General features: G+C 36.8%; 2 protein-coding genes across 4 annotated transcripts in view; both read right to left on the bottom strand.

Annotated features, from left to right (window-relative positions):
• Mco1 (Multicopper oxidase 1) overlaps window positions 1-12,658 on the bottom strand; it is a 265,366-nt gene that overhangs the window by 97,163 nt on the left and 155,545 nt on the right. The window lies entirely within an intron of this gene.
• On the bottom strand, window positions 807-10,825 carry Eaat1 (Excitatory amino acid transporter 1). 3 transcript variants are annotated; one of them, XM_020952089.2, is made up of 11 exons: window positions 10,337-10,825; window positions 5,766-6,068; window positions 5,593-5,688; window positions 5,366-5,533; window positions 5,255-5,297; window positions 3,262-3,304; window positions 3,013-3,196; window positions 2,821-2,951; window positions 2,325-2,754; window positions 2,161-2,257; window positions 807-2,049 (listed from the first exon to the last, which is right to left on the bottom strand). In XM_020952089.2, exons 2-11 carry the CDS (start codon window positions 5,948-5,950, stop codon window positions 1,987-1,989), a joined length of 1,440 nt encoding a protein of 479 aa, XP_020807748.1. In that variant the 5' UTR covers window positions 5,951-6,068; window positions 10,337-10,825; the 3' UTR covers window positions 807-1,986. The 3 variants fall into 3 exon arrangements, with proteins under 3 accessions (XP_020807748.1, XP_086687579.1, XP_086687580.1); XM_086831453.1 differs by having other exon boundaries at window positions 5,766-6,088; window positions 10,337-10,585; XM_086831454.1 differs by having other exon boundaries at window positions 10,082-10,584.

The raw sequence follows: 12,658 nt of genomic DNA, 5'->3' as shown, positions 1-12,658 counted from the left end.
TGTATATAAGTCTTTTGATTTTGTTCCCCAAGCAAACTTTAAGATAATTGTTATGAAAACTTGCAAGCAAATTTAAAAACCCATCGAAGTATGTTGAAATTATTTGAAATTATATTTTGTTTATATATTTTTTGTCAGAATTTTATATATAGTTTTGATGACCTGGCTGCAGTTTCAACTCAACTGTAAAGTTTTCCCTTCATCACTCTGTGTGCTTCCCCTTTCACACTCCAATATTTTATTTGGTGTGCTTGGCTCTTTGTTATGTCCTTTTATTTGTTGTTTGTTTTTGCCGGAGAAGGGTTATCCGGTGGAAAGGGTTTAAGGTGGGGGATGATGGAAATGGGGTGTACAGGTGGGACCCCGAATAGATCAAAGGCAGTGGAAACTTTAAAGGGAAACTAAAAGTCAAAACTTTAGCTCAAGTGCATTTCAACAATTTTAGGGGGTACTATGTTATATTTACATAAAAAACTTTAAATTCTTTAAGCCATATAAATAAGGTTAAATAATTTTTGAACTATTGAAAATATAATAAAGGGAAGCAAAGTGTCTTGTTTATATCAATTAAGAGGAGTGGAAAATTAACACTTAAATCTTTTCCTTCTCACTAAATATTATTAATAAAAAGGAATATAAATCAATGGAAAATCTTTTAAAATAAATATTTTCTTTTAACCAAAACGCCATCTATGCTCAAGCCAAGCAAGTTGGCCAAAAGCTTGATTTTCCAAGCTTTTCCATGACTTTCCACCGTGGTTGCAGTGCCTTTCAAACCTCATATCAGTAATTGAACCTATAAAAAGGTGGATGTTTCGTTAAATATTCATAAAGTTTTATTAGTAAACATATATTTAGACTACGCACAACTACAAACATTTTGATGATTCGTAACCTAAATAATTCTCTCTTTTCCCTTTTTTGGCTGAAAGCATGGTAAACGTTGAAATATGTTTTAAATTTGTGTTTTGTTTACTTTCTTGTATACTCGGGATCTATGGTGGGGTTTTAAATTTACGTTAATAATATTCAATTAATTTGTTATGCGTATAAATTGACAGCTTGTCGCTATTATTGTCTTTCAAGAATTCGTTTGCCACGCTTTAAATATAAATATTTTCCATAAAGATTTATAATATGTATACTTAAGCTATTAAGTATTTACAAAGCTCAACTATGAACACGAACTTGTAACGGCATTTGTAATTCTGATTCGATTTTAATTGATATTTTTATTAGTTAGTAATTGTAACTTATTTTTCGTTCTATTTATCTTCTTGTCTTTTTGTTTGTGTTTCTTTTTTTATTGTTGTAATCGCTATGTCGGAAAACTCGTAGAATAACCATTAACAAATACTAGATACGAATCTCGAAGGACTTGTAGGTTTCTAAGAAAATGCAATTGCATGGAGCTCGGATTGTTTACTCTTTCGTTTCGTTTTTTGTTTTGTTTGCTGTTAATAATACTAGGCATATGGGGGAGAGTGTAATGCAAATTTGAACTCAATTTAATATAATTATATTTAAAAATTATTTACACCGTGAAAGTATCTCCTAATTTAGACGATAAAGTTCTTTTGTTTTCAACTTAAATCTTATTTGTCCTCGCTTTCTGCGCTCCTTAACTTTCGGAAAAACAAACTAGATAACGAATGTGTCACATAAATTCGTTGCTGGCTTTAGTACTTGTACTCCGGCAGACTTCCTTCCCCTCTCCGCCGGAGGAGCTCTGCCTCAAAATTAATCAATCTGGAAATTAGATCCGACTTGGTCACCCAAAATACTCCGCAAAACAAACATGATGACTCCGTCCCAGTAGCGATGCGATTTTGATACTAAACTTGCGACGATCCTTTAAAACTCCTCATCGTCATCGTCATAGTCATCGCTGTCGCTATCGTTGCTGGGCAGGATGTGGAAACAGGCCCACAGCCGGGACATGTCCACTCATCGTTTGCGGTTATAGGCGCCAAGCGAAGACTGCCTTCATTCCTTCATCTCGTGACCATTGGGGCCCAGCTCGAGGAGCTCATGGGGCTCGGCATTCAGCTGTGGGAAAGATAATATATATTCGAGATTAAGGATTAAGGATAATTGATTAAAAATCTGATAAATATATCAGTGGTTCTATTAATATGTTCTTGTAGTAATCAAACTCACCCTGTCCACGCTGGCCAGATCGTTCTTCGACAAATGATTCACCAAAATAGTACCCAGGGCATCGCACATCACATTAATGGTGGTACGGAAGCGATCCCTATATAAATAATATAAATTATATTAATATTCAGCTCAATAAATTAGCTCCCAATTTCCCAACTTACAGTAACCAATCCACAGCTATAATAAGGGACACATCCTTCGGCTCCAGGCCTACAGTGTCCAGCACCATTACCATGGTGACAAGTCCTGCCTGTGGAATTCCTGCGGCTCCAATGGAAGCTGCCGTTGCTGTTATGCTCACGGCCACAATAGTGCCAAAAGAGTAACTCATCTCACGGTATTGGGCAATAAATAAGGCAGCCACTGCCTCATAGAGAGCAGTTCCATCCATGTTAATGGTGGCACCCACAGGAATGACAAAGCGAGTGACTCGTGGATCAATGCCCATGTTGTCCAGACACTTGATAGTCAGTGGCATTGTGGCAGAACTAGAGCCGGTGCCAAAGGCCGTGGCCAAAACCTGGCTGAGCTTGGCAATATAGCGGTAGGGAAGTCGTCGGGTGCCCAGGAAGAAGATCACAGCAATGGTACCTGGTATGGGTAGATAATGTTTAATATTATTAAACATTTCAAAAGAAATTATTGTAAAGTTCTTACCAAAACCATGCAGGAAGAGTCCTATCATGACTGTTATAAAGTACCATCCCAACGATTGTATTGTGGCAGCTATCGACTCCATCTCAATGATCTTGGCAGCTATCAGGAAACCCACGCCCAATGGGGAAATCCTTAAAAGAGAAATTTATTACTTAACTTACTTTTTAAATTTATAGATTTTAGATAATTTACCAGATAACCCATGAAGTGATGGTCATCATGGCCTCACTCAGAGTGGTAAAGAAATCCTGCAGCAATTGTCCCTTTTCACGCATCCTGCCAATGGTGGTACCCAGGATTACGCTGAACATTACCAAACCAAGAACATTGGAGCCCTCACGTTGGGCCGACTTGAATTCCCAGTTCTCCATGGGTTCTAGATAAGATAAATAATATATTGTACATTAAAGCAGTTATATAGAAACAAAGTTAGGAACTTACGTGCAGGGCTAATGGTAGTGTTCTCAAAGATCTCAGTGCGGTGCTAAAAATGGAAGAGTTCCGAAAATGTGTCACAAAATTGAGCGGATTTTTGAAAATTCATTAAGAACAATTAAGCAGGATAAAAACAAACCTATATTTCAAGCTAAAACAAAAGGGAAGCTAAGCCAAACATAGATTAATCTCAATTAAAATAGCTTTTCTGTCTTCATTTTTATTAGGATATTAGTATTAACAAGAAAGAAAGCTAACTTCGGCACGCCGAAGTTTATATACCCTTGCAGATATAACTTCTATGAATAGGAATCCATACAATTTAAATTATATATATTTGTGTTAATAAACAATGAAGTAATACCTGCTTTCATTTCATTCACCTATACATATTAAATTTGCAGTTTTACATTCTCAGATTTGCATTTTTCCTCTACATCAAACGATCGTTTGTATGGCACCAATATGATATAGTCGTCCAATTTTCATGAAATTTGACACAAAATTTAAGACTAATATAAAATGGATATACCTTAAATTTGATGAAAATCAGATGGAAACTGAAAAAGTTATAAATTTAATTGTATTAATTTCTCGATCGTTCCTATGGAAGCTATATGATATAGTAGTCCGATTTTCATAAAATTTTACACAAAAATTGTAGAATAATATGAAATGGCTATATCTCAAATTTGATCCAATTCTATTGAAAACTGAAAAAGTAAAAAAATGTTTTTGTAAAAATTTTCCGATCATTCCTATGGCAGCTATATGATATAGTCGACCGATCCGGCCCGTTCCGAAATATATACGAGTGAGAGTATATAGAAGGCTAACTACAAAGTTTCATTCAGATAGCTTCAAAACTGAGAGACTAGTTTGCGTAGAAACGGACAGACGGACAGACGGACAGACGGACATGGCTAGATCGACTCGGCTGTTGATCCTGATCAAGAATATATATACTTTATATAGTCGGAGGTGCCTCCTTCACTGCGTTGCAAACTGCTGACTGAAATTATAATACCCGGCAAGGGTATAAAAATATTAAAAAATTTTAACTGTTATGCTTTTTTTTTACAATTTCCAAGATGTTACAAATATCATAACTCAGCCAAAAATGCATTAATTTCAATTCGGCAAAGCTTTTCTCTGCTAGTTTTTAATAGGTTAACAAAATTTAAAACTTTAAAATTTAAAACTTTTTGTGAAATTTTTAACATTTTAACAGAGTAACCCCTTCTAAAAAATTTTAAAATTTTGAAAAATGTAGTTTTCTTTTGAACATGGCTAGATCGGTTTTTAATACTGATCAATAATATATATGGCTTTAGGGTCGGAAATGACTATTTCACTGATTTTGCTGCTTCTGACTGCAAATTCAAATTCTTTGAATAGAAAATCGTATCAAAAAGTTAATTCCATGCTACCGTAGAGGTATTTTCCAGTACTTTTCCATTTTCAAAACATTTGTGTGTTATTCCCCTTCATTGAGTCGACAATAATCTAATTGTGAGCATGAATATTCATTCGGCCGCCTACCTACAGCATCATGTGCCATCTACACGAGTATGCATATAATTATTTATTTATGCGGAGGTACAATGTCCACATATATCTGCCATAGCCCCTGGCTAAGTACTCTGATTCAATTTGCGTCTGGGGTCTCCTAAACGGTGCTGATACGACCCGTTCTCATCTCCAGCACACACAGTCTCTCTCTCTTCCGATCTCGCCGATGTGCGATAATTGAAATTTTCAGCACAGACGGACAGACTCACAAAACCAGCAAACAGTTGTGTGTGAAATTCCCCTCCACTTGAATCTGGGATTCTGGTGTGTAATTGAAATTGTTGTATCCCTATCATGTCAGTTTTGATTATGTGTCGCGCTTTGTTTCAATCAAAGTTCCGCTGAACCGCAGAGAATTGAATAATTGCTACCGTTGCTACCCTCAGAAATCAACAGCTCAACAGTGCGTATGCGCAATGCGACTCACCTGGAACATGGTGGACTGGATGATGTTGTCCGTAAACATGTTTCTAAAAAATAATAAGGAAATGAATCAGAGTTAGTCTTAGGGATATGGAGGAAGATCGTCATTACTCACCGCACCAGATCCATAAGCGTGTCTGGAGTGAGCACCTTCGAGGCCTTATCAATGCTCTCCGTCTGGGTTTCCACAATCTTGGCTCCCTGGCCGGGACGCAGAGTGGTCACCAGACAAATGCCCAAAATTACAGCCGATATGGTGGTCACAAAGTAGTATGTGATGGCTCTGAAAGGATTACGATTTAATTAGTAGCTATATCTTAAGATGGAGAGAAGTTAACTTACCTTGTGGCAATCTTGCTGGACATGCTCAAATCCAGGCCACCAATGGCACTGGTAATTGATGATACCAACAGCGGCACAATCAAACATTTAAGCATCCTGAAAAACAGAACATATATTAAGTAATCTTCTTATTTAGTAATTTTTAATTACTTCTGGCTTTCCTAATGACTTACCGCAGAAAGATCTCGCCCGGGAAGGATATGTACATGATCTCTCGCTTTGTCCACTCGCCTGTGCTGTTTTTAATAATGAAGCCGACGAGTCCTCCCACAAACACACCAATAACGGTGGCCATGGTAAGGACATTCTCCTGCATGAATGCCTTGAATTTGCTTTCATCCTGCTTGGGTCGCGTCATGGTGGCAGTCCTTGGAAATGCTTAGGACCTGGACAAGCCTGGGTCCTGCTGGAAACCCTCCTCACGCAGGAGAGTCAGAAGCTTCAGAAAAACCTCCGTTCAGTTAAGAAAGGATTTCCTATAAATAAAGCAGAAAGTCTTTTAGATTAAATAATTTTTTGGTTATTTGCAATTTAAGATAGTACCTTGAATAGGTAAATATTTTCTATATAAGTTAAACTAGGAAATTTGAGTTCCACTGAAAAAAACTGGTTCCACACTGTTTGCTGGACAGATGTTTTTCAAGGGGTTAGAGCAGCAACACTTCCTCCTCACGGGGCGAACATCGATCTACGACTGAGCTTTCGCACTGCGCAGATATTACAACCCCCGAAAACAAGGGATTTCACGCAGCTGGGCTTTTGTGATCCATCCTCATCCCTTGCCCCTGAAAAAACGGGGTGTTACTTTTGACGCGATGCCGGACGGATGTTGTTCAATGCTGGATTTATATGTATATATTTGCATTATTTTGGAAATACTATTCAAGGACGGAGGGCGGAAGGAAGTGCAATTCAAGCAAATAAATATAGTAAACTTTACCAAAACAATTAAGAAGTTAACGCTTGTTGTTTAGCACTCATTTAACACTGACACCATATCCCATTATGCACAAATGCTGTGAAAACAACAGGCCGTAGTGCATTCCTAGAAAAACAGCATCTCAATTAATCGAAAGCTTGGGTAACGACGTGTCAAACAAATAAATTTACATAAACGTTCAATTAATGAAAACTAATTTCTTAACATCTCGTTGACGGTGCAAGGGCAATATGCCATCCGATATTGTTTCCAATACGGACTTTACAAACTGACCCACATTTTGACCGACAGACACATGGTCATCGCAATATCCTCTCAATTGGCATCCGTGACTCGCCATTCGGGATTAATCAAGAAAATCTTCACACTTTGGCACAGTTTAGCCAATTGTATGGCAATTGACGAGGAGACAAAGAGTCACTGAGATCACCATAAAAACCACAACAAGGGGTGACTAAACAAGTGGCTGAGATCTCTTAGTTAGATTTAAGGGGGTTCTTAAGAGTAATTTACACTAAATATTATTTAACTGGATAATTTGAATATTTATATGACTGGGAATAGGTTTTCTACCCTATAGTTAACCTATTTGATATCATAATTATATATTTTTATAGGTATTAAATAGTTGCTTTTATGGAACTTTCCCTGTAAATCTCACAATGATATCACTGATCACAATACCCCATGTGCTCCACGCCTTTCGGCATGATAATGTCGTTATGTGTTCGCGGTGGGGCATTTTGTGGTTCACCTAATTGATGTAACTACAGAGCAAAAGCAGACCTGAAATTGAGCCACCGACTGCCTCGATTCTGAGTGGGATGATTGGCATGTGCCCAGATCCGGGGGATGGGTATTACTTTTGGGGCAGGTTCCCATTGACAGAAACACCTTTTAAATCAAACTGAAATGTTTTTTAGTTTGATTACTGAGGCGTGTAAAAAATTCAAAAACTAAACTGGGTGTCTGTCTCAATAGTTTAATTAGTGAACCGTTTAGTGCTTGCACTTGTGATTGAGTATATTAAATGGAAGTAGTTTAATTATAAGATAAGCAATCTATTTGATTAATATACTGGCACTTAAATATTTACGCGACCAGTAGTGTCAGACTTTATTTATGTACTAGGCCTCGCTAGACATATTTATTCACATATTCGCATTGTGAACTTGACCGTGAATGAAATTGTTTACATATATCCGTAGGCAGAAGTTGCGCACGATGTAAATTTATTTTTTGTAATTTGTCGCAGTTGCATTTCCAATTCAATTGCAGCGGAAGTTTCATTGATCAATGGGCGTTTTTCCATCACTCAAGTTCGTTGGGAAAAGGATCATTTTCACACCAAACGGAAGTGGAAATGGACAAACAGTTGATGAAAAAGTCATCATTGCAATTAGGGGGGAAATATAATACACACTTTTAGCACATGCCAGCAACGTGATCGTGAACTTGATCTTGTTGTCTTCATTAGCGAGATCCTAAAACACGAAGCACTAATTGACCCATGGATTTTAAACTGTAGGTTTCCATATCCGAAATATTCTACGGAAATATTCATGGGAATCATCTCTTTTGGCATTTCTGATTGGCAGACAGTTTACATGACTGCAAATGCCGGACAAGTTTATTATTGTTGATAGTCAAACACAAATATATACATATGTATATATATGTCTCGAGATGCATACTAATTAATGCGCTGTACTTTGGCTTATATAATACACGACTACTATAACTATCCAGCTAATTAATGCAATGCAAACTGAATCCAGAGCCATGTTCGAGTTGCAAATTCATTGTCAATGCAAATTGATTTGCATTTCGAAGGGGGTTGGCTTCCAAGTGAAGGCGTAGAGGAGACCCGATGACCCACCCACTTGTCTTTGATGTGAGGAAATTCATTAAAAAAGCGTCTAAGGAAAACCAGTTTAATCCAAATCGAACGCAACTCAAGTAAGAATTTTTACAATATTTGTAAAATAAAAACAATTATCACCATTTATTGGGTACTCGTAAAACCTTATGTTGTTAATTGCATTTTCCATTAAAAGATCGGAAACTTTTTACTGCAATTTTAATGAAATATATATTATATATAAAATTATTGAGTGGATTTAATGAAATACCAATCTCTACTTTTTTTGTATATAAACTTTGAAATTAAAGCATAAGCATAGATAGATCAACTTGGCTTTTTGCGCTGTTTATAGGAACGACCACGAAACATTTTCATTGGCACAAGCGAATAAAATATATTAAAATGAATATAAAATAATGAGTTGAATATTTATTTTGTTGACAAATATTCGCCCATATTTTAATGGGCTTAGAAATGCATTTACGAGGTTCTATGTACACAATATATAGAAAAATACACCTTGTAGGTATATACAAACATAAATGACTAAATAATCTTGACTCGTGCGATGGCCCCAGCCTATAGACTGTCTGTCTGACTATCTCGAAAACGGTAGCACAGCTTTTCCTTATCTGTAGAGAATATTAAACCGATTTAAAAAACGCGACTAGCACACGGTTTAAATATTTTAAAACATATCACAAACGTGATTAAGATAAAACTGAATCATTTTCGATTGGAACAGTATTTCGCTGAGAGCTAAATATTATCTGTTCACGATGCTATCATATAAACACCAATTTTATTAGGGTGAGAAATGTGGGAGGTTCTCAGAAATCAACAAATATTTTATTAGCTTATCTCGCTAGAAATTATATATTTACAAACTGTTTAATATATATATATTTTCTCTCTCATTTTCGCATTATTATGGCAACAGAGAAGAGAGATAAAACTATTTTGGTGCATCGAGCATACAAAATGCATAGTGCGCTAAAAATAAAAAGAATTAAAAAAGAAAGCAAGCTGTCTGACACGCCCCCATAGAGGCTGGTAGGCGGTTCTATCAAGGTCAGTGGGGCGGCGGTGGTTCAGTATCTTATCAGTCTGATTAATCGGAAATTATTCACGCTTCTCGCGTGTGCCTAAGGAAGAGTAAATCGATGCAATGCCATCGAGAAAGTAAATGAAAGTTAACTGGTGGCCAGCCTGTAGTTAATTTTTAATATATTTCTTAAAAAAATATATATAATAGATCATTTTCCTTATAGTTTTACATTTTTCAAGATATTTGTTAAGTTAAAAATTGTTCTGTGTACACAATAATTTCAATGTAAAATTGATGCAAGTACATATTGCCTTTATATTTAATAATTTTAAAACCTAAACCTTGTAGCCAGGGTGACAGAAATTATATAAATATAATTAAATATGTAGACTTTGTAAAATATTTAACAATTACTTAAATAAGATGTCCCTTTCATAAAATTTTTACAACATACCATTAAGCCAAGTAATGACACTTAAATATGATTTATTGATTTGTTAATTGTATTTCCCAACGTTGAACTATAAATTTTCTTTTGACTTTTGAATATTTAAATATTTAACAAATTACTTATGTCCTGTCCGAACCTTTTTATTATTTGTTTAAAAACAGCGTCATCTAGAGAAAAGAAACTTACCGAATTATCCAGTCTTTTGAAAACAAAAACAAAGAATATAATTTATATAATAAAGATTAGCCTTATGATCCTTTAAAGGATTTCACAATATGTTTGCAATATTTTTGAACTCGTTAAACCCAACTTTTATCACAGCACAGGATGCATACATTCAGGTTTAGTCTTTTTCCATATCATTTAATTGTTTTTTAGCAAACACTTAGTAATGTATTTTAATTGTTTTCCAATATGCTATGCAGTTCTGCGAGCACTTACAATCAAAAGCATTCACATTTGCCTCAGGCCGGGCAATAAATATTAAACCCTTCAGGCACGGGCCCAAAAAAACGATGGGGTAGGATCGGTATCGGGATTAATTTTCGGGATCTGCAGCGCGTTGGCTATAGTTCGCGGCGTTATAGCGACTGACTGATCTGTCTCAGCTATTCCGATTCCGATCTGGTCGGGTCTGTTCTGCTGGCAGCGGCAGTAGAACCTGACTCGTCGGTTTGTAAAACAGTACTAGAAGCTAAATCGAATTCAAATTCGAAATATAGCTAGCTACCGCGCAAAATGCTTGCTAGCAGCGCTGTCAGCGTCGGCATCGGTCTCTGCGGGTGTGCTGCGGGTGTGCTGCGGGTGTACTGCGGGTGTGTGTGTGCCAGAGTGTGTTTGTTTCATTCATCAAAAGCCGCTGCTGCTGCTCTCGGCGTCTCCAAGCATCTCTCACGTAACGCATACGCAGCGTAGGCCGCGTAATTTGTCGCGCCTTGTTTCGCCTTCCTTTACTACGAAGAGTAGCAGCGGTGCAGTGAAAGGAACTCATTACGGCCTGGTATCCTGGCTTCCATATCCACTCTCGATTGCTTCCTTCTCATTAGCCGCTGCATTGTAGGCACTCCGCACCGCCTTGATCATCCTCGCATTGTTGCTAATGCCAATCAAGGGGGGTTCCAAGGCTGTATAAAGGAAAGCGAAATTCTGGTTAGATCTGGTTTATTACGACACTGCGGACAACTCACCGTATAAGTGGGTCAAGTTTGCACATTACTCAATCCAGCCCCCATAATGCCAAAGATCGTGACAAAACCACCCCGAAAATAAATGCCCAAACAATGGTCATAACCATTGTGCTACTTGAACTTGATTGGGAGTGCCCCGGCATATACAAAGGCAAGAAAGTGGTATGGTTGCAGGCCTAAGCCGAGCTAAAGAATGTTAGTTGGGCATTTCCGGTTTCATATTCCTAGCATAATAAATATCAGCAGCAGAAATAAAGTAATAAAAATCAGCACAGCTGCAGCTACCTTTGATCCGCTTCAATTCGATTTGCCTTGGGGGCCCGGGGCCAGTTCCATGCTGGTGGGAAATGAGTGTATGAGTGCTCTGGCTGCGGAAGAGCCGGAGGATGACCGGAGGATGGGATGCGGCTAAGTGGCTCGCAGTTGACATCGCTTGGCGTAGTCCCTAAACCTAAACCGTGGTTCGGCAGCGGTCGGGTATGCGCTGCCCCCCTTTTCTCATCTGAAGAGGTGAGCATCACATTCGGACCGGAACTGTCGATCTTCATTTTTGACACTGGACACAACACCACGCACACACACATGCAGATTGGAAATTGCACATGTTGCCATGTTGTGGTGTATAAATAACTAAATAATTAGATATCTGACCGTCCGTTCGTCCGTCCGTGTTGGTGGTTGGATCCAAGTTAATTCGAAAATTGATACGTAATGAGGATGAGCCTTTGGAGGGGGGCTCAAGAAGCCATCGAGTTGGAACCAGCTCAAAATCTAGTTTTGTAATAAAAAAAAAACAATGGATAATAAATAAATGGGATAGATAGTTATATTAAAAGATTATTTATATATTTCATATGAACAATATAAATATATTGTATTATTAATCAGAACATTGCCATTTACTGAGGAAGTCGCTTATATTTTTAGGATTCTTTCTATATTTTAAACTATACCTTTCCCCATAATCAAGCATTATCTATTTTATAGGTTTTATTTATGTATCTACTTTCAAAACTGCATATAATAAGAGAAACCCTGAAATAAAAAATACGATTAAACCTTTTAAAATATAAAAAACAATTAATAAGAGTAGTACATATATTTCTGAGCCACATATAAATGTTCAATTACTTTTCGTTGTTCGTTAATCAGCAAAGAATTTAATTCATTCAAAAATAAATTTTAATTAAATCTGAAGAAGTATTTAAAGAGTATAGAAGATGACAAATTAATCAAAGTCATCAAAGCTTCTGATTAAAACTGCTGGCTTTTTAAAATGTACTCACACACAGCTCGTTCTCTAAACGAAAACAACCAAGTATTCTAAATTTTCCAAGTTTCCCAAAAGAAAACATTTAATTTGGTCTTTTGTTTTTAACTATTTCAATGCAAGAGACCCTAGAAGCTTTTCTTTGTTTTCAAATTAATAGAATGAATCATAAAGTACCAGAAGGACCGACTGTGAATGCTAAGAGGTTGGTTAGGCTAGGTTTTCGAATAAATTTAAAATGGGATAGTCGTATTTAGAAAGTATTATCATGTTAAAGTAAGCCATCAGTGACATTAACCGATAAAG

Source organism: Drosophila serrata, unplaced genomic scaffold (assembly GCF_035046125.1).
Source record: "Drosophila serrata isolate PLE 108 unplaced genomic scaffold, ASM3504612v1 contig_240, whole genome shotgun sequence".
Lineage (NCBI taxonomy): Eukaryota > Metazoa > Arthropoda > Insecta > Diptera > Drosophilidae > Drosophila > Drosophila serrata.
This window is presented reverse-complemented; position numbering and strand designations above follow the sequence as displayed.